This window comes from Hipposideros armiger, unplaced genomic scaffold (genome assembly GCF_001890085.2).
Source record: "Hipposideros armiger isolate ML-2016 unplaced genomic scaffold, ASM189008v1 scaffold_821, whole genome shotgun sequence".
Classification (NCBI taxonomy): Eukaryota; Metazoa; Chordata; class Mammalia; order Chiroptera; family Hipposideridae; genus Hipposideros; species Hipposideros armiger.
The window spans coordinates 305,034-326,375 of NW_017732171.1; the positions used below are offsets into that span (position 1 = coordinate 305,034).

General features: G+C 40.2%; 1 protein-coding gene across 6 annotated transcripts in view; it reads right to left on the reverse strand.

The window, feature by feature from the left end:
- Nucleotides 1-21,342, reverse strand: part of GK (glycerol kinase) — a 72,827-nt gene that overhangs the window by 10,593 nt on the left and 40,892 nt on the right. For all 6 annotated transcript variants that reach the window (XM_019628997.1, XM_019628996.1, XM_019628994.1 and 3 more), the window contains 9 exons: nt 20,095-20,130; nt 19,089-19,156; nt 14,521-14,563; nt 13,772-13,852; nt 3,717-3,795; nt 2,834-2,930; nt 1,280-1,364; nt 641-761; nt 86-229 (listed from right to left, as the gene is read on the reverse strand). In XM_019628997.1, the coding sequence (XP_019484542.1) occupies nt 86-229; nt 641-761; nt 1,280-1,364; nt 2,834-2,930; nt 3,717-3,795; nt 13,772-13,852; nt 14,521-14,563; nt 19,089-19,156; nt 20,095-20,130 (754 nt within the window). The remainder of the gene's footprint in view (nt 1-85; nt 230-640; nt 762-1,279; nt 1,365-2,833; nt 2,931-3,716; nt 3,796-13,771; nt 13,853-14,520; nt 14,564-19,088; nt 19,157-20,094; nt 20,131-21,342) is intronic.

The following is a 21,342-nucleotide window of genomic DNA, read 5'->3' on the forward strand; positions in this document are numbered from 1 at the left end:
GAACCGGGGCCCTCTGGCGTCCCAAGCCAGTGCTTAACCATTGTGCCACTCGGCCGGCCCAAAAAGTTTCGTTCTTTAAATATACCTTCAGCGTTGATCTGGGGTTCAAACCGCTCCATTGTGACAGCTGACAAATCCTCGGGTTCGAGACTCCAAACACCAACTCCTTCTGCAGCCCCTGCTGCCATGGCGGCTCCCAGGGCAGTTGTTTCAGGCATTGAGGGCTTCACTGAAGGGAAAGAGATACATCAACATCTTTGTTTTTTTTTTCAGAGAACAAACTGATGGTTGTCAGAGGGGGGCTTTGAAAATGGGGAAGGATTAAGAAGTGCAAATTTGTAGTTACAAAATAGTCAAAAGGGTATAAAGCATAGCATAGGGAATACAGTCAATAATAATTGTATAAGGTGTCAGATGGGTACCAGGCTAGTCAGGGGGATCGTTGCATACACTATATAAATGTCCAAGCATATGCTGTACACCTGAAACTAATATGAAATAATATTGAACGTCTGTCACAACTGAAAAAATTTTTAATTAAAAAAAAAATCTTTGTATTTTTTTACATATGCCTAAAGAAAACAATTCTTCGGAAAAAAAACATTGCTTTCAGAGTTTAAAGGAATGAAGGCTTACTAACCTACTGGGATATACAGAATGTCTGCTTGTAGCTGCATAAGAATTTTGTTGTTGGTCATTCCTCCGTCTACCTGCAGATGACTGAGTGGAATTCCACAGTCACGATTCATGGCATCCAAAATCTTAAATAAACCAAGGTAATGAACATAATTAAACTACTGCATAGTAACATCTCTGAAAATGACAATCTTCTACTCAAAAACGCTCAAGAGTTTCCCAAAGCTTACAGGACAAAATTTAGACTTCTTATTCTGGTCTTCCAAGCCCTCTTGGCCACAAGCAACCTTTTCTCTCCCTACACCTCTGCACTCACCCTTATATCCAGCCAAACCAAACAACTCTATTTTATACTCAGGATTCCTGCCTCAGTGCCTTTATCAGCCCTTTGCCTAATATGTCCCACTCAGTATCCCCCCAACCGCAAAATGCCCAGTGCCTGGCAGATGATAGGAACTTAGAAGGTAAGGCCAGTCACGAAAACAAAAACTTACATTAATTAGATTAGTGTTTAGGCAGGGTTTGATTTTTAAGTATTTAATAAACTTTTAAAGTACTTAATAAATTTGTGACATTCATATATAATTTGTTTACGAATGATAAAATCAGATTACATGTAAGAAAACAAGTTCATATTTATTACCTCTCGGGTTTGGAAACAAACAGCTTCTAATGCAGCAAAAGCAATATGGCATTTATTGGTAAACTGAGTCAGCCCACAGATGATCCTAAAAGTACAAAGATTTTTAAGGTTAGAGGGATAAGTGTGACAAGAGTGATACAAAATGAGTCATCAATTTGAATAGCCCCGAATACAGAAAGGTTAGAATTGGTAGATAGAAAGGTACAGAGGGAAAAAATAGACATTAATAAAACAAAATAGGGCCGGCCGAGTGGAGCGTTGGTTAGGACTTGGCTTGGGACGCCAGCTCTGAGCAGCAGGGCCCTGGTTCGGATCCCACATATGAGGGCCAGTGACACTGCGCCCTCTATAGCTAAGATAGTGAACAACAGCTCGACCTGGAGCTGGGCTGCTGTGAGTCACTGGCGATGATGGCATAGGCTGCAGTGGTGCTGGCCAGCAGCGGGTGTGAGCTTTCATGAGTTGGCCGTCCAATGGCCAGCAAGCGACTGCCTCACCCAGGAAGAGCACAATGATACCAACATGGGCCAGTGAAGCAATGTCCTCTACAACTAGACTGAACAAAAGGATAGCAACTTGTCTGTTCCCCTTCCCTGATACCCCAACGCTGTTCCCCTCCCCCAATTCTCCAATAAAATCTTTAAAACAAACAAACAAACAAAAACAAAATAGGGGCTGGCTGAGTGGCTCAGTTGGTTAAGAGTTGGCTTAAGAGCGTGAGCTCTGAGCAACAGGGCCGCAGGTTTGATTCCCACATGGGCCAGTGATGCTGCGCCTGAGCTGAGGTGTCGCTGAGCTGCCAACAGGTGGCAGAATGGCTTAGCTGGTGTAACAAGAAGATTTCCTGTTCGATGGTGGGCTATGCCCACCACAACTAAGACTGAACTTGGCACCTTGAGCTGAGCTGCTGCCCAGATGGCTCAGTGGATAAGAGCGTGTGCACTTAACAAGGCTGCTGGTTCGATTCCCACATGGGATGGTGGCTACGCCCACCCACAAATAAGGTTGAACACAGCACCTTGAGCTTAGAGGCCACGAGCTGCTGATGGAAAGCCAGATGGCTACTGGCACCCTCCACAATGAAGACTGAAGAACAACTTGGCTGGTCCTCTTCCCCAATTCCCCAAAACTCTTCCCTTCCCCAATTCCCAATAAAATCTTAAAAAACAAATAAAATAAAACTGGACATAAACATTAAGTAGTTTGAGAAGTCCTTGGGGTCTACAATCCTACCTCCACATATAAAAAAGTTCATGATCCATCTGAATAGATGACAAAAATATAAAACCAAAGCAGTATTCACCTAGAGGATGTCTCTGATGCATAACTTGCAGATGTTTTGAAGAGAAAAGATCATAACACTAACATGAATATGGATATGGTGGGGGCTCATTGTCAGACAATTTATAACTTCTTGGAGGTTAAAGGTTAAGAAATTATACTCTCCAGATAGAAAAGGTTCTGAACAGTTTAAAATCCTTTGAAAATAGATAGGAAACTATTAACTAATAACTTATCAGACTCACAAAAGCATACCTTATTTTTAATTCTTACCCTCTTGCACTGGGATCCCAGTAAGGTGCATATAGCCCTGAAAATGCTGGGACGAAATAGCAGCCATAGGAAGTCCCTACTTCTTTAGCAAGTTTTTCTAACATTAAAAAAAGAAAAACAAAAACAAAAATCACTAATATATCCTACTTACTTCAGTAAATAAACACATCTATTTAAAAAATTTGGACCAGGCTTTTAGTTTCCTGTTCATTAGTAGAGCAAAATGTTCCTAAAAATAGCAGTGTGCTATGTTTCCCGACATTGGCTACCACCACTAAAATGTGACCCAGCCTAAGAAATAAGGAATTGGATTAGTTTCGTTAAGAAGGGATTTTAGCTCATTTCCACTATTTTTAAGGTTGCTGACTAAAAGATGAAGAAGTGGCCTCCAGTACATCTCTAATCAAAATGTGTTTCTGATGATCTCACCTTCAGGCAAAATTTAACAAGTTAGATGAAAGAGTGGGTAGGTGAGTTCCAACTAATTATCCATAAACTGAAAATAGCCATATTAATACTTAAATTATAGGTATTGGAATTTTAATGCTCACTCTAACCTAAGAGTTAAAGCTCTTTCACATCAGATGACTTTAGCTGGACCACTTCACCTGCAGATTCCGGCACTCTTTGGCATCCAATTTTACACTTGGGTAATTTTTATGTCCTATCTTGCCAGTGTATTAATAACCACCACTAAATATGTCAAGTCGTTGTTTTATAAATCTTCACAAAATAGTCTTTTATGTATAAATCATACTCATAATAGGGATCCATATAATTTAATGTTGCACGTGGGGCAAAAGCACAAGTATGAACAGATTGCAAAGGTACAATATTAAAACTTCATTATTTAGATTTTAACGCTTTAGTACAACATACTCACCAATCTCGTCTGAGCTCGATATAATTCCAAGATTGTCTCTTAGCCAGCGAATAACAGCACCAGCTATAGCTACAGAACCCTATGGGTAAAATAGGAATTCACAAGAAAATATACGTTATCACTATAACAAGTTTTTATTGAGCCTATTCTCTGTGTATGACACTACCAGATGGATAAAATTCAAAATTTCAGCTTTGGGACTTCTACAAAGAGCATAAAGTAGGTCTTTTAATACAAACATAGTTTTATCCAGGTCATTATACAAGTTTTTCATGAGACAGGGACCAGAGAGCCCTCCAGCATACCCTTGGACCCGTCTCCATAGGTGGGTACCAATGTGTTGAGCAGTTTGCTTCTTGCACAATTGTTGTATCTATTGCTAAGCTACTAAGGTACATTATCACCTAGAATACATCCCCATCTTATCCACAAAGTTATGGGGAGAGGCACATTAACAATTCTTTTCAAGTCCATTTCCCATATCTAACACTATGTTAAATCAAGCAAAAACATAAAAAGTTAGCAAAGAAGCTAACTACAAATTAATAAAGTAAGTACTCTTGTTTTTTAAGCTGAGCCATCTTGCCACCTGTTGGCAGCTCAGCAGCTGCTCAGCTCGGGCCAGGAATTGAACCACTGTTGCCCAGAGCTCAAACTCTTGAGCAAGCTCTTAACCAACTGAGCCACTCGGCTGGCCCAGTAATTACAACAAAATCACCAAGGGATTGGGCAGAGGAGGTGGCAATTAGGAAGAAAACATACGATTTGGAGTGAGAAGAACCACATTTGAGTCTGAGTTCTAGCTCTTAATTGCTGTGATCTTAGGCAAATTCATTAGGCTTTCTGAGCCTCCTCATTTTTTTCACCTAGAAAATGGTGGAGACTATAATAACACCTACCTAAACAAACCACTATGAGGCTCAATATGAGAATATATGAGATTATTACTGAATGTAAATATCAGCTTCGTTAATGTTTTAAGTGTTAAGTTTCCACTGACTGATGAATGCATAAATAAAATGCAGCGCATGAAAAAGAATGAAGTTCCGCTACAACATGGATGAAAACATGTGAAGTGAGGGGCAGCCAGTTAGCTTAGGTGGTTAGAGCGCAATGCTCGTAACACCAAGGTTGCCGGTTCAATCACCGCATGGGCCACTGAGTTGCGCCCTCCACAACTAGATTGAAACAACTACTTGACTTGGAGCTGATGGGTCCTGGAAAAACACACTGTTCCCCCCAAAAACAACAACAACAACAAAACATGTGAAGTGAAAGAAGCCAGTCACAAAAGGCCATCTATTGCATGATTCCATTTATATGAAATGTCCAGAATAAGCAAATCCATAGAGACAAAGAATGGATTAGTGGTTGCCTAGGGTTGGGGTATTGCAAATGTGTTCAAGTTAGATTGTGGTGATGGTTGCACAACTCTGAATATACTAAAAACCATTGAGTTGTACCCTTTAAAAGGGTGAATCATGAGATATGTGAATTATATTTCAATAAAGCTGTTATAAGATCCTGAGGGCAAAAAACGTATTAGCACAAACCATTAGGAATTCTAAAAAATGTTTCTGATGTTTCATGCACATAGACTTTTTTTTTTTAATTTTACTGGGGACCAGCCATGGTGAGGAGGGCGCAGCTCACAGTGGCTCAAGCGGGGATCAATCCGGCAACCTCAGTGTTATCAGCACCATGTTCTAACCAACTTTGAGCTAACTGGTCATACCCACATAGACTGTTAATTTAAATTACAGGTGATATTAAGTGTAGGAAGCTGAATGTTGCCTACCTCCCTGTTCCCAATTCAATGAAATGAATTATAATACAAATGATCACCCCTTCTTGCTGTGAGTTTTCAGGATGCAAACGAACTCGATGCTGTATATGTTGATATATTCTATCATTCATACTTTATATGAGAACAAGTCACTATATGTTCGTGCAAAGCTGTAGATCACTACAATTGTTCTCTTTGTACAGTGGCCTTTTAGCTGTAAAAATTGATTTGAGAAAGAGATTTGACATCACTGTGCAAATATAACCAGGCTTTAAAAATGGAACAAAGAAAATTCAACAAATACCTTATAAGGGACACTAACAATGTCTCCCTCCCCAAAATAATTTCTTAATACACTTCCTGGGCCGGCCAAATGGGGCGTTGGTTAAGAGCTGGCTTGGGACACCAGCTCTGAGCAGCAGTGCCCCAGTTTGGATCCCACATGAGAGCCAGTGACACTGCGCCCTCTACAGCTAAGATGGTGAACAACAGCTCAACCTGTTGCAGTGGGCTGCCGTGAACGGCCGGCAGCCGGTATGAGCTGCCAAGAGCCGCTGTGAGCGGCCGTCCAGAGGCCGGCAACCAATCTGCCTCAACTGGGAAGAGAGCAATGATCACGATACCAACATGGGCCAGTGAAGCAACATCCTCCACAACTAGACTGACGAACAAAAGGACAACAACTTGTCTGTTCCCCTCTCCCAATTCCCCAATAAAATCTTTTAAAAAAATACACTTCCTAACTTTGATATTTTACATATTTAGGTACTTAACAGGACCGTCAAGGAGAACTAAGTAAACTTGTTGCTTAGAGACACAAGAATTTTACTCTCAACAATTCAGAGACAATAGTTGCCAAAGAATAGTAAATATGTAAGACTTTCTAGACTAGTGCTGTCCAATAGAAATATAATGTGAGCCACATATCTAATTTAAATCTTCTAGCTACCATATTAAAAAAGTATAAAGAAACAGGTTAAATTAATTGTACTATATTTTGTTTAACCCAATATATTAAATATATTATCACTATAACATGTATTCAACATAAAAATTATTGAGATATTTTATATTTTTTTGTACTAAGTCTTTGAAATCTTATACTCACAGCACATCTCAATTTGAATTAGCCACATGTGGCTAGTGGCTACCATATTGGACAGCATAGTTCTAGATCTAATTGAAATTAAAAAACAAAAACAGATGTTCCTTCTCCTTATACTCTCAAAAAAACAATTATCCGAAATGGCATGTAACCAAAAAAATGTGTATATTTAATAGTTTTAGATGAGTAAACTATGAATTTGAATAAGCCATTGTGCTGACCCACGGAAACTGGGAGATAATAAATGGGCATGGTTTTAAGCCACTTACATTTGTGGTAATATTGTTATACAACAATAGTTAACTAACACATAGGCTGATACCTCAAATGGAATAGCTGGTTCAAGAGGGATGAAAAACTCTTAAAAAGAAAATCTTAACACTATAATTATATATCAAACCAAAGAAGAGATGGGGGAGAGGACATTTAAAAAACCATTGAGGGGAGGGGAGGATATAGGGAACCCTCTGTGAAGCGCATATTTAAATAGACATAAATAGCATAATATAAGATTTGGTACGTAAACAATATTTACTGAGTGTCTTCTACATGTCAGTCCACTGGGATGGAATGGTGAACAAGACAGACATGTATCCTGGCCTCAGGGAATTTATATCCTAGTGACAGAATACAGAACACGGAAGTCTCAAATCCTAAGTAAGCTCAAGTTCATAACCATATTAAAGGCTCCCAAAGGATTCTGTTTTGTGAAATAACATTTAGAAAAAAATGAACAAGGAAGAAACACAGCTTCAGGAAGATAGTGCACTTTAAATAGAAGGCAGAGGAAAAGCAGAACTACTCAACTGCCCTATTGCTTCAGTTTCTTCTACCACCAAGAAAAAATTTTCAGCTAGAAAGAGTGGGATAAATTCCAGCAGTTTAATATGTGTTTCAAGTCTTAGAACAACTGAAGGGCCATGTGCCCCAATTCTTTTTTACTGAGAATGAAAATAGGAACCTAGAGATATTAAAATGTTAGGCCTGGATGAATCACATGCCAGAGAGTAGGGAGAGAATGAAAGAGTTGTCTTGGTGGTGAAAAAGAGATGTTCACATCAATAGAAATGGTCAGTTTGTACTTTAAAAATCCCCCTCTCTTTTAAACACAGAGGATCACAGGCCAAATGCAAAAAGAGAAAACCGAAACACATGCTGACTCAAATACAGAAGGGCGTCTATGTGGACAGAAACAGAAGTGCACGACTGAGCAGGACGTGAAGTCACAGCATGATGGGTTCTGATTATTTTTCTGTGCGTGTCAGGGAGTGTGAGTGGTGGCCGGAAACTGGCTCCTCCAGAGAAAAGGGATCCAAAGTGTTTTGTGTAAGACAAGGTACTGGAATTGAATCAGCTTCAGTGCTTGAAGCCAGGGCTAGGTGGCGCTCTGCCACCAGTGTAATAATGCTCAAAAACTGTCTACTGGCTGGCTGGCTGACTAAGGCTACGGCTTAATGGAAGACGAGACAGGAAGTGAAAATTCCAAAATACAAAAAGAAATCTATTATTAAGACATCAGTAAACAAAACTTAACGGCTGGAATAGAATCCACTCCAGCCCGACAAAGACTTTAAAATAAGTATATGTGCTTAAAATATCCAAAGAGATAAATTAAGGTACAATTTCCATTTTTAAAAATACCCGAAATTAAGAATCAAAAGAAAAAGGAAATAAAACAAACTCAGGTGGATATGCAAAATAACCAATTAAAAATCCTAGAAATGAAATTACTGAAATTAAAAATGTAATAGGTGGGCTCAACTATAGAAGAGACAGAGATGATGAGTAAATTAGTGTTCCCATATACTGCTGGTGGTATTTTCATACGGTAATGAAAAAGAATAAAATGATAGCTATACCTAACAACATGGATGAATCTCACAAATGTCATGTTGACTGAAAGAAGCCAGATCAAAGAATACATACTGTATGACTCAGTCTCTCTTGCTTTCTCTCTATTTTTAAAATATCAAGTATTTAAAAAATGCAAAACTAAACTCTGGTGTTTAGGGTTGCATATATAAGTGTTAGCACTATGAAGAAACTTAAGGAAGTGATTATATTTATAAGAAAAGTGAGTGTAGTGGTTGCCTTAGAGGGAGGGAGGAGGCTGTGATTGGGAGGGGCATATAGGGGGTTCCTAGGTGTTACCAGTTGTTTCCTGACCTGGGTGAGGTTACATGGGTCTTTATAATAATTGGTTAAGCTGTACATTGATATTTTATGCATTTTCCTATGTGTCTTATATTTCACAATAAAAACATTTTGTTTTGTTTTAAAGTGAGAATTTGGATACATAAGGTAGATACTGAGAAACTCACTAGGAATGCAGCACAGAGAAACCAAAGAGAATAAAAAAATATAAAAAGGCTGTTAAAAGATAGCGAGGGTGGGTTGAAAGATTCCAATATCCATCCAATAGCAATTCCAGAAGAGGATAAGTAATGGCAGAGAAGCAATATTTGAAGACATCATTGGCTAAGAATTTTCCAGAACTGAAGACAGACTTGTATCCAAGTATCTAACACGGTAAGTAAAAATAAATCCCAACCCAGGCACATCCTAGCAAAACTACAGTACATCAATGATAAGAAGATAATGTTAAAAACACCCAGATAATAAACAAGATTATCTGCAAAGGAACCACAGTTAGATCAGAGCAGCAGAAATCTCATCAGCATCAAAAATGGCCAGAAGGGATGTGGGAAAAACAACTTTTAATCTAAGATTTTTTACCCACCCCACAGAGAGGGCAATATAAAGACAAATCTAAAAAGAACAGGATTACTACCCCAGACTCTTAATAAAAGAACTATGAGAGGATGTCCCTCAGCAAGAGAAAGCTAGGGGTGGGAACATTAAAAGTGAGGGACCAAAGAGATGATACTGGGCACAGAAATTGATAGTCAATAAATATGATTTACTATTGACTGAAAATAGTAGTAATTATTACAAGTTTAACAAAAAGGGGAAATAAAAACTTTAAATGCAATAACCTGATTACTGGTGAAGGGTAAAGCATTAGAGGATCTCATCATGGCTAGGAGGTTAAAAATAATAAACAACTATAAACACTCAGGAAAATATGGAATTAAATAATACCTTAAAAATTTAAAGGTACTACAAAAGAAAACAACAACAAAAAATTATTATAGAAATGCATGTTGGCGCTTCCAAATCAGCAGAAGAAGAATAAAAGATTAAAAGCTAAGATGGATAACTATAGTTTGTTTTTATTGTTTGTTTTTGTTTTGAGATTTTATTGGAGAATTGGGGGAGGGAAACAGCGTTGGGGAATCGAGGAAGGGGAACAGACAAGTTTCTGGTTGCTGTCCTTTTGTTCTTCAGTCTAGTTGTGGAGGACGTCAATTCACTGGCCCATGTTGGTATTTTGATCATTGTGCTCTTCCCGACTGAGGCAGATCGGTCACCGGCCACAGGACGGCCACTCACGGCGGCTCACGGCACCTCACACCAGCTGCCAGCCGCTCACGCTGGCTGCCAGCCCACTGCAGCAGGAGCTGAACCTAAACCGTCGCTGGCGACTCCTGGCAGCCCAGCTCCAGGTTGAGCGTTGTTCACCATCTTAGCTGTAGAGGGCAGTGTCACTGGCCCTCATGTGGGATCCGAACTGGGTCCTGGTGCTCAGAGCTGGCATCCCAAGCAAGCTCTTAGCCAACACGCCACTTGGCTGGCCCCCACTTTCTACCCTTTTTAAAAACTGAAATTAGGGCCGGCCGAGTGACATTTCGGTTAAGAGCTGGCTTGGGACACCGGCTCTGAGCAGCAGGGCCCTGGTTCAGATCCCACATGAGGGCAAGTGACGCTGCACTCTCTACAGCTAAGATAGTAAACAACAGCTCAACCTGGAGCTGGGCTGCCACGAGTCACCGGCGATGGTGTAGGCTGCAGTGAAGCTGCAGTGGGCTGCCGAGAGCTAGCATGTGTGGCTAGCAGCTGGTGTGAGCAGCCGGCAGCCAATCTGCCTCACCTGGGAAGAGCGCAATGATAATACCAACATGGGCCAGTGAAGCGACATCCTCCACAACTAGACTGAAGAACAAACAAACAAAACAAGACAGCAACTTGTCTGTTCCCCACCCCCAATTCCCCAATAAAATCTTCAAAAAAAAAAGGGTAGAAAGTAAAAACAAGTTTTAATACCTCAGATTGCCAAGCCTAACAATAATCGGTCGAATTAAAAGAAATGAGTATCAGGCCGGCCGAGTGACTCGGTGGTTAAGAGTTGGCTTGGGAATGCGAACTCTGAGCAGCAGGGCCACGGGTTTGGATCCCACATGGGCCAGTGACGCTGCCCCCTCTACAGCTAAGACAGTGAACAACAGCTCGACCTGGAGCTCGGCTGCTGTGAGTCGCCGGCGACAGCATAGGCTGCAGTGGGCTGCCATAAGCCACCGTGAGTGGCCAGCAGCTAGCGTGAGCTGTCATGAGCTGCCGTGAGTGGCCGTGCAATGGCCGCTGACCAATCTGCCTCACCTGGGAAGAGCGCAATGATAATACCAACATGGGCCAGTGAAGCGACGTCCTCCACAACTAGACTGAAGAACAAAAGGAGAGCTGCCAAAAGCCACCGTGAGCGGCCGTCCAGTGGCCGCTGACCAATCTGCCTCACCTGGGAAGAGCACAATGATAATACCAACATGGGCCAGNACCTGGAGCTGGGCTGCTGTAATTTGCCAGCGACAACATAGGTTGCAGTGGGGCTACCGTGGGCTGCTGTGAGCTACCGTGGGCTGCCATGAGCAGCCGTCCAATGGCCAGCAACTAACTGCCTCACCCGGGAAGAGTGCAATGATCACAATACCAACATGGGCCAGTGAAGTGATGTCCTCGACAACTAGACTGAAGAACAAAAGGATAGCAACTTGTCTGTTCCCCTTCCCCGATTCCCCAATGCTGTTCCCTCCTCCAATTCTCCAATTAAATCTTTAAAAAACAAAAATAGAAAATATAGAGAAGAAAAAAGTCCTATCTACTATTATTAACATATTAGTGTGTGTGTGTGTGTGTGTGTGTGTGTGTACGAGCGCGCATATGCGTGCATACCACGCAGAGATTGGAGCCGTGAATATCCATATTTACAAAGAATGAGACAGCACAGTGGGATAGCCTAGGCTTCGACTTTGAAGTCCAATAGTCTAGATTTGCATGCTGGATTGGTTACTTACCAGCTGTCAAAAGTTATCTTGGCCAAGTAATTCCGATTTTGCTTGTCTGCTCTTTGATTTGTGTGTAAGACAAAGGGACAGCAGGGTATAGCAAAGCCTGTTGACTGTCATCTAATCTACTTTCCCTCTCAGCTTTACACTTTTATGAATCTAAACAAAAATTACATGAATTAAAACAAAAGTCATAAAGCATATGTGTGTTAAATCTCCAGATGAGACAAAACTGTAATAATAGCAGAGTCAAGAGTGAAAAATAATTCTGACTGTGTCAGAATAGGCTGAAATCACTATAAGGAAATTTAAGAGGAAGAAACAAAGACCTGAATTTAGATTAACAACAGATCTTCTGTTATGGAGCAGACTTGGCTTGACAATGATACATTTGAAAAAAAGCTAGATATTTTAACATGTACTCCTGGAGCCAATGATATAATGGGGTCATCAGACTAAATTAATGGACTCTCAGGCTAGAGTAGCCAAAACAGTGTTTATGGTCACAGATGCTCAAATCACACTAGCGAATACAGATCAGACTGCATGTGGAATATTCTATTCTATTCTGGAAGACACTGGCAAATTGGAATGTATCTAATGAAGGGAGCCCAGAACTAAAAAGCATCTAGGAATCATGTACCATTAGGCCACTGGGGAAGTTTTTCCTAGAGTAGAAGACCCAGAAAAACTGATAGCTGCCTCTTAGTATTTAAATGTCTTTGAAAGCCGACCTACATCCGTTGGTTGAGGTGATAATGAGAAGCAGTTTTTGGTGCTATTTTCAAACCGAAGTTGGAAGCCCATAGGCAAAGACAGAAGAAAAGGCTTTCCATATTGGGAGAAGTTAAGGCCAGGCAACCCGTATCCCCCAAGTCCTTTCCAGAGCTCAGGTATCTAAAATTCTGAACGACTGGTTGTCTCTGATATATGGAAGAAAGAGAGCAGCTTACTATTATTATTATTATAAGTAATACATATTCGATGTGCCTAGTGCTGGACTAAGCACTTTCCATGGAGGGAACAGAGGGAGAGAAGGCTTGTAAGTTCTAAGAAGTATTAAGACATCTTTAATATAACAGACCAAGCATTTCCCAAATGCTCCTATTAATCCAGAGAAAAGGGGTTGAGGGAGAGGTTTCAGTGCTTATTATAGGGAGAGGACAAGAAGAAACTGAAATAAACTAAAATTCCTCCTGTTTTAGGCATAAAAACTAATAAAATGTTTCAACTAAAAACAAAAGTCTAACATGTGTGACCAAATTAGTATTAGATACTACAGGAAAAACAAGTTTTCAGATCAGTTGTATATTTGCACATTACTAGGGAGCCATTTAAAAGTAATTGTAAAGAAATGCTTTTAAGAAATATATCTGATTTTGCTAAGAGTGCTGCTTCTTTGACTTTACAAATAAGTTTCTAATACAAACTCACCAAGCCCTATAGACTTACGCTGACATATTCCTACTAGAATTTACAAAAACTGCTTGAAACAAATGCTTCTAGTGAGAAATGGCATAAATCTCGCCACACTTGCTTTCCCACATCAAAATGTGACATGAACTTTATTGTCATGGGGAGACACATGAAGAGAGTGCTCTGCCTTTTCGCACCCAATAGTTCTCTTTGGAACACTGGGGCATTGTGTTTACAAAAACAGAATTTTCAAGCTGAAAGAAATATTAGAGAGCAAATCAATGTCTCCTTAAACTTTAGAAATGGAAAATCTTACATTCCAAAGCAGCTAAGTAATTGCAAAGTGGTTAAGGTCCCACAATTAATTGGTAAAAACTGAGGAGCGATATATTCAAGGTCTCCGAGGAGTCCCGACCCCCAGTTCAGTCCCAGGTTCCTTCCACTCAACCAAATGTCTAGAAGAAAACCGAGTTTTTTCAGTCCTACATATTAAGTGGTAGAAAACACTGTGATTTTCATTCGTTTTAAATGTTTGTCATATTATCCATATTGATTGAAAAGTACTTACTTCCAACGCATAATATACCGGTTTGTCTCTGCCGAGTTTGTAAGCCACTGTGGTCAGAAGGCCATGATCAGAAAATACACACTGTAGAAGAAAAGGAGAAAGGTTTTAGTAGTTGTGAAAATAAAAAGATAGCATTTTTTAAATTAAAGTTTATTGGGGTGACAATGGTTAGTAAACTTACATAGGTTTCAGGTGTACAATTCTGTAATATATCATTTATGTATCACATTGTGTGTTCACTGCCCAGAGTCAGTTCTCCTTCCATCACCATATATTTGACCCCCTTGACCCTCTTCTACCACCCCTCCCCCCTTACCCTCTGGTAACCACTACACTATGATAGCATATTCTTTAAAGCTAAAATAACCTAAGTACAAAACAATTTAAAAAATATAACAACAACAAAATCTTAGTCAAACTTACCAGTGTTAAGAACAATATACTTAGTATAAAAAGTTTATCTCTTGTTCCAAATTAGATTTGCATTAAGAATTTGACACGGTCCTAGTGTACGTATCCCACCAACACAATTAGAAATACATACAAAATTCAAAGAATTAGAATGGTTCTTATGAGCAGCATTCAAATTTAGCGATTTTCATCATTTTTATTGAGCTCTTAATTAAACCCTGATAAAGATGAAATAAAAGCTGCAGGCTCAAAAGTAACTTAATAGCAAATTATGCTCGAGCATTATTTATATGAAGTTAAAGAAGACTTTCATCAATCTTTTAATTTGAAAAACCAACCTTACGGCCTGTATTACATAGTAAGAAGCATCCTGTTCCATACCTACAGATGGGGGAAGAATGAAAGTACGTCAATTTTATTCAAATTAAGTGGTGAAACATTACTAATCTAAATTATTTAAATTGACACTTAGAACAGTAAAAGTCATTATATTAAAGTTTTAGAAAAGTTCCAAAAGATGACAAACATCACATATTCTCTGGAATGATGCTTTAAAGATTAGTCTAGAAGAAAATATGCTTAGCACAATCTTAATGGGAAAATGCAGGTATAGTCTTCAGCACTCAGTCAGTCAGAGCCCGGGGCTGTGTTTATAAAATATCACTGAATTACAAGGAATTCTATATTCAGTCACAGGTATGTTGCTAACTAATCCATGTGGAGCGAAGTGACTAAGAGCCATTCACCAATGGGGCTGGCCAGCTTAGCGCTGTCATTAGTACAGTCATACACAGAAACGCTGCTATCTTCTGGCACAAAGAGGAGAGTGCAGGGAAGTGTATCTGGGCCTGAGGGCCAGGAGCTGCATAGAGGGGAAGGCTATTTATGGCCTCGCTTTCCCATTGTCTAGGCGGGATCAGGCATTCGAAACAGTGGTGAGAGAGTCCTCGGGTCAGAATGTAACATGGGTGCCATGGAAGCACTGCATTTATTTTGTGGCAGTTTTATCAGCATAAGCTTTGGACTCTGCAACAAGTCTGGCATGTGGACATGAGTGAGTAGATTTGACTTGTGCCAGGCAGATAAGCAGCCCGAACTGATACCAGTAAGGGTCACAGGGAAACAGTTTTCAACTGCGTTGGCTGCGACGGTCACCCTTGGCTTTCCACAAGCTGTCCAGCCCCAGCTCAGGATTCCCTCCCCAGAAGCTACTACCAATCAGCCCTAAGTCAAATAGACCCCATCAGCTGCTTTTTTGTCTTGGGGAGCAAACAGAAACCAAGGGCAATTTTTTTTCCCTGGCACCATTGTTCTGAATAAGAATTAGCCCAAGGCATTCTCTCTCTTCTCACGCAAATATGTCCTCAGCCTGCTTGATGAACAGCTGACACATTCAGGGAACATGAGATTAATGACTACCTAAGTTTTAGAAGACATCAGTCAAATAACATGAGGTACAGGTAATAATACATTTACAAATGGAAATACATAAATCACTATAACTTTTTACTTCCATGATACTGAAAAAACCTATAGGTTTTAAATTATTTTCCTTCAATAAATATCCATAAAAATAAAAGTTAACGATCTCTTTCATGCTTTTTAAAGGAGAAAGCTGTACCAATTTAAGCACCCATATTTTTTAAGCTCTGTGTACTGAACGGTGGTGTACAAGTCTTAAAGTACAAAAGTGACGCAAAGGCTCAAGGCACGTAACTAAAAGTGAATCGTGAAGTTAGTCTACTTCATAAGTAATTAATGAGCATTAGCAATGTATGAAGAGACTCCCTTGCTACACTGAGGCCGCAGCTTTCAAAGCAGTACACAGGCAATTATTTTCCTCTTAAGTCTTATTACTTTCTTCCCAGTCATCTAATATCTATGGCACTTTCAGCATTTATATGGTCTATTTTTCCTCAAGATTGTCCTGTGTTCAAACATCCCCAAAAGATGTCTGACTTTTCTAATGTCTACAAAGGTAAAGGTTGCTTGCTGTCCTTCATGGAGAAGTGTGACAAAAGATGGCGCACAGAGAAGGAAGCTAAGTGGCCCTGGCCAAAGCTGGAAAGAGGTAAAAGGCCTCCTTTATTACACTTAGTACTTCTGGGGAGAGGACACATCTATCTTGGGTTCTCTTTCTTAAAAGCAAAATATAATGTTCAAATAATCCATGTTCATTCTATAAAAAATTAGAAAATACAGATAAACTAAAAGAAAAATTAGAATCACCCATAATCTGTTCCTCCACGCAGAAACGGAGATGGGCTTTCCACTGAATTCTGAGCTGGCTGTCATTTTCTCCCTGCTGAGGTTTGGAGCGATTGACTAAATTCTCAGTCCCAACCTCTTAGGATTTACTTCTGCCCATCAGTTATCTCCCGTTTATTTTACAACTTCCATCTGTTCTCTACCAGATGCCAAAGAATCATCCTGTAGTCTTGCTGTGACTAAACACACAAACAAAATTCTCCAAACTTGGTATGATCCTATTTCCCTAAGAAACTATCTACTTCACTCACCATTCCTGGATGGTTGCATTTTTGTCAAGTACATTCTGTCTTGCTGTCTCTATTTTTTACTTACCCACAACACCCATTTGACCATTTGCAACCTGGCTTCCATCCCTGTGTGCTCTATTGAAGCTTCATTCTTGGAGGTCACCACTGAAGACTTAATTTCTATGTACAATGGTCTGTTCTCATTCTCAGCTTCCATGACTTTTTTTGTATGTGGACCAAGCCTCCCTCTGAAATATCTCTACCCTGGATTTCCACATTAATAATGCAGATACAATAACTGCATTCTATTTCTCTTAATTCCCCATCTCTGTGTCTCTTACTTCTAAATATCTCCTCTACCTGTATGTTTTTTTTTCCTCGTAATTTCATCTATTCCTATTGCTTCAAAACATCACCTCTAAATAGGGGAAATTCGAAATCTCTACTTTTATACTAAACTCATTCCACATGTCTAGATGTGTGTAATATATAGCCTACCAGTACCACTAACATTTCCCAAACAGAAATTCTACTACTCCGACCAGTTCCTTACTTTGGCTAAGCCTAACCAACTGGGCCCAGGTGACTAGACTCCATAGCTACTTCCTGTCTCTTGTCCCTCTGCAGTGCCGTGGACATCCACCCACAGCCATCCTCTGTCCCTATCCTTCTTAGTCCTTGCCCTCGTTATGAGTACACTGCGATCGCTTCCTCCACGGCCTCTTTGCCTCTAGTCTCTCCTCATTTTGACCTAGGACTGCCATATTATTAGCAAACAGCTCCAGTCGTCTCTGAACACCAGCTCATAAACCTTCAGAAGTGTCCCACTGCCTATCAAGAAAAATACTCCTCAGTCTGAAATTCAGGGCTTCATAACATGATCCTGGCCTTCTCTTCTATCATTAGCATCTCAGTACTAACATAATCTTTTGTGATTTTTCTCCCCTCCCTTTGAAACCCAACAGCCGTACTTCAAAGTTTCTTATGGCACAGAAGTTCTGATTTATAATATGATTAACTGTATATTTGTGTTCTTGCCCTCCAGGCAGAGTCATGAGCCCCAAATCTTGTAATTTGCTCTTTTCCTCCTCCAACCTACAGTGGTTGCAGAGGTTCTCAAGAAGCCCTCCCTCACTTAAATTCATCATTTCAGGACTTGGCTGATAATGCTTAAGGGGGAGAAGAGTAGAAAGAGGAGAATCAGGCAATTTTATTGGGTACTGTGTTAAGTACTTGACAAATAGAGATAGCATCTGACTTACTAGCATCACTGTGCCTGCCAAGGAAGAGAGAAAGGGAGGGGGGATACCCCAGTTTTCTTCTATCATTTCTCTTGACTCCTGATTTAGCTGCCTGGAACCCAGAATTCAAAGAATATGTTTCCAGACCCATGTTGACTCAAGCTCTCTTGATGGTAACCTCAGGATACCATGACTTGCAAAGAATTTTTATTATCTCCCCTCCTCCCCTAAACCCTCACACTCTCACATGAGGACTGCTGACCCTGCTAGACTACAAGAACATTTAATCTAAAATGTTAGACATTCCATTATTCACAAAAGAAGAACTTAATCACTGAAGTTAAACATTGGTGAGAAACTCAGGAAATCCTCAAGGAAAGAAAAATAAGATGTAGATGGTTTCCTGTCAGGTTTATGGAAATCTTTACCACACCGGGGACAGTCAAGTGCAGTGGTTAAAAGCCTCCTCCCCGCTACGACAAATCAGATGGATCTGGGTGCAAAGACTGCTTCTCTCACATACTAGTCTAACCTCTCTGAACATCTGTTTTCTCATCCTGAAGCAGGAGTAATCTTATTACTCTTAGATATGGGGCTTGTTACAAACTGTGCTTGTAGGAGTACTAATGACATGAGATTAGGAGAAAAATGCACCAAATCTCTACTTCCATCATTCCTTTTGCTTCTTGTCCAAGGAAAAACTCCAGATAACCGTGCCAGGAGAATAGCACTGAAAATCCCACAAAAAATGTGACTTTCTAGTTATAGTGAGAAAGTCCAGGACAGGACTCGTATGTTGAAAATTGTAGTTGAAATCATGGCCCTTCCTCCCTCTGCCCAGCCTTCCCCGGCTCCCCACCCACCTCCCTCCAAAAGGCATGAATATTTTAAAAATCAAAATGTCGTCTCCAGATGGAAAAGGTATTAAATGTTATAAATTAAGGTCTTCACAAGCCTCATCAGTATGTTTACATATGGCCTAAAGTATTTTATTTGAAGGAGATAAACAAAAACAAATGGCAGAAAATTTGTATATTCCTATTGGAACTCTTAAGCTATTGCTTTTCAGCCCAGATGAACTTCAAAAGCTTTTCCTCATTCAAAGCACCAAAGGGTTTAAAAACAAACAAAACACCTTTGTTTTTTAGGTCTGTTTCTTAAACTCACGTGTTTTTGGCTTGTCCATCCCGGAAGCACATTTGTCCCACCAATGCAGCAGACTGGTCCCCCAAACACTGGAAGTATAAGTGGTAATCAAGAACACTGACTAAGACAATATTATTTACTTCCTTTTTAGAAGAGCCATTGGATTTATTTTTCCTTTTTTGTCAAGGAATGAATTGATTTATGGTTTTTGCATTGCCTCAATTTGGCCATTTTCCCATTTGTTAATACCCCTATGAGATAACAGGTATGGGAAAGGAGAGTTAGAGCTCATTTATTCAAAAGATTCTCAATGGCTTACACTGTATCATATAAAAATAAGATTACAGGGCCCAGCCGGGTGGCGCAGTTGGTTAGAGAATGAGCTCTGAGCAACAGAGTCGCCGGTTCGATTCCCACATGGGCCAGTGAGCTGGGTCCAAACTGAGCTGCCAAAGGGTGGCTGGATGGCTCAGCTGGTGAGAGCGTGTGCTCTTAACAACAAGGTTGCCGGTTTGACTACCACATGGAATGGTGGGCTGTGCCCCCTCCCCCAACTAGACTGAAAAGCAGCGACGGGACTTGGATCTGAGCTTATGCCCTCCACAACTAAGATTGAAGGACAACAGCTAGACTGGGGGCTGGTGGGTCCTAGAAAAACACAGTGTTCCCCTTCCCTAATTCCTCAACACTGTTCCCTTCTCCAATACCCCAATAAAATCTTTTTTAAAAAAAATACAGTAAAACCTTGGTTTGCGAGTAACTTGGTTTGCGAGTGTTCCGCAAGACAAGCAAACACTTCTAACACGTTTTAACATGCTAAACGAGCGATGTCTTGCAATACGAGTAGTTTGTTTCCAGAACGAATTATGCTCGCAAACCAAGGTATTACGGTACCGGATTTTGCTGTTCTTACTCATTTTCCACGCTTTAGGAACAGGCAGATCGATGAAGATATAGGAGGAAAGCCATAACATGGAAGGGGTAGGGGGACGGAGGTAGCAGGGAGATGCTTGGGGATGAAACTTACCCCAGATATTGGCACACCTTCCAAGGCCCCAGCTTTCTAATAAAAATTTTAAAAAAAGATTATGAATAATCACAAACTGTTGGCTCTACTAACATAACTGCGACAGGAATGAACACGAACAGTGACATGCCAGAGCATGTGGGGTAGACAAGACAAAGCAAGTGTTTCAATTTCAACTGCATGAGTGATTCAGAGACAAGATATTAGAAGTATTCCCAGAATGACAAGAAGAGACATGGCATTGGAAAATGGACATGAAACATTGGACTTGAAATCAGGAGACGTGGGCCCTACTCCTGGTTAGTGTTAAGCCAACTGGGCAGGCCCCTGAAACTTGTCTATGCCTCAATTTATTTATTTACAAAATGGGGCCTGGGCTACATAAACGCTGAAGTCCATTAGCACTTTGCTATTACTGCCATTACTATGAAAAGACTAAGACCTTCTTTCAAATGAACATATAAAGAGCTATCAAACTAGCACTGAACTTATTTTACCACCTAATTCTTCCTACCTTAATTGCTCTTAGGTAAGAAACACAACAGTGTTCAGGTACTGGGTACTAGTTGTTCATAGCCAACATCATTTCTTCAAGTTTAGATAGGCAAGAGTTCATTTATGTCATGAATAGTGGTTTTAATTTTGATCAAGTAAGGCCAGCATTCCAGGAAGAAAATTGAGATTTAAGTAGCTAGCTATGTACTTTACCAAACTTGTTTTTAAAGAAACATACACTAACACCAAGAGATTTGCCCTGGGATTAAGGAATTCGGCGAAAGGAATGTGATCCGTGAAGTAGCTGTGACCAGAAGCTTTGGACCCACCCCTCAGTCTACCATTTGTGGGCCAGTCTCCTGGCCTTTGGGAGCATGTGGCTCCCTATCTGTTAGAGTGAGGGTAAGAATAGAGGCCGCCTCACATGGCTCTCATGATAAGGAAATACTAGCATACATGTGGAAACCCTTGACAAAATAGAGAACACCCTCAGATAGCCGATTTTATTTCTTCCATGCTTTCTCGTTAATTCAAGGCCTGCTATTTTAATTTACTGTATATATTCTTAGAAAACCTGAACCTGGATATTAAGTGAAGGGTAAATTTCATAAAGGGCTGAAAATGAACCAGTAAGAAACCTAGAGGCTGTATATCTTAATATATTTAAATACTAAAGAAGTCTTTGCTTATACTATTGACGTTATTATTAAACTACCAGCAGGAGCTACTATGTGCAGTCTGGCATGGAAACGT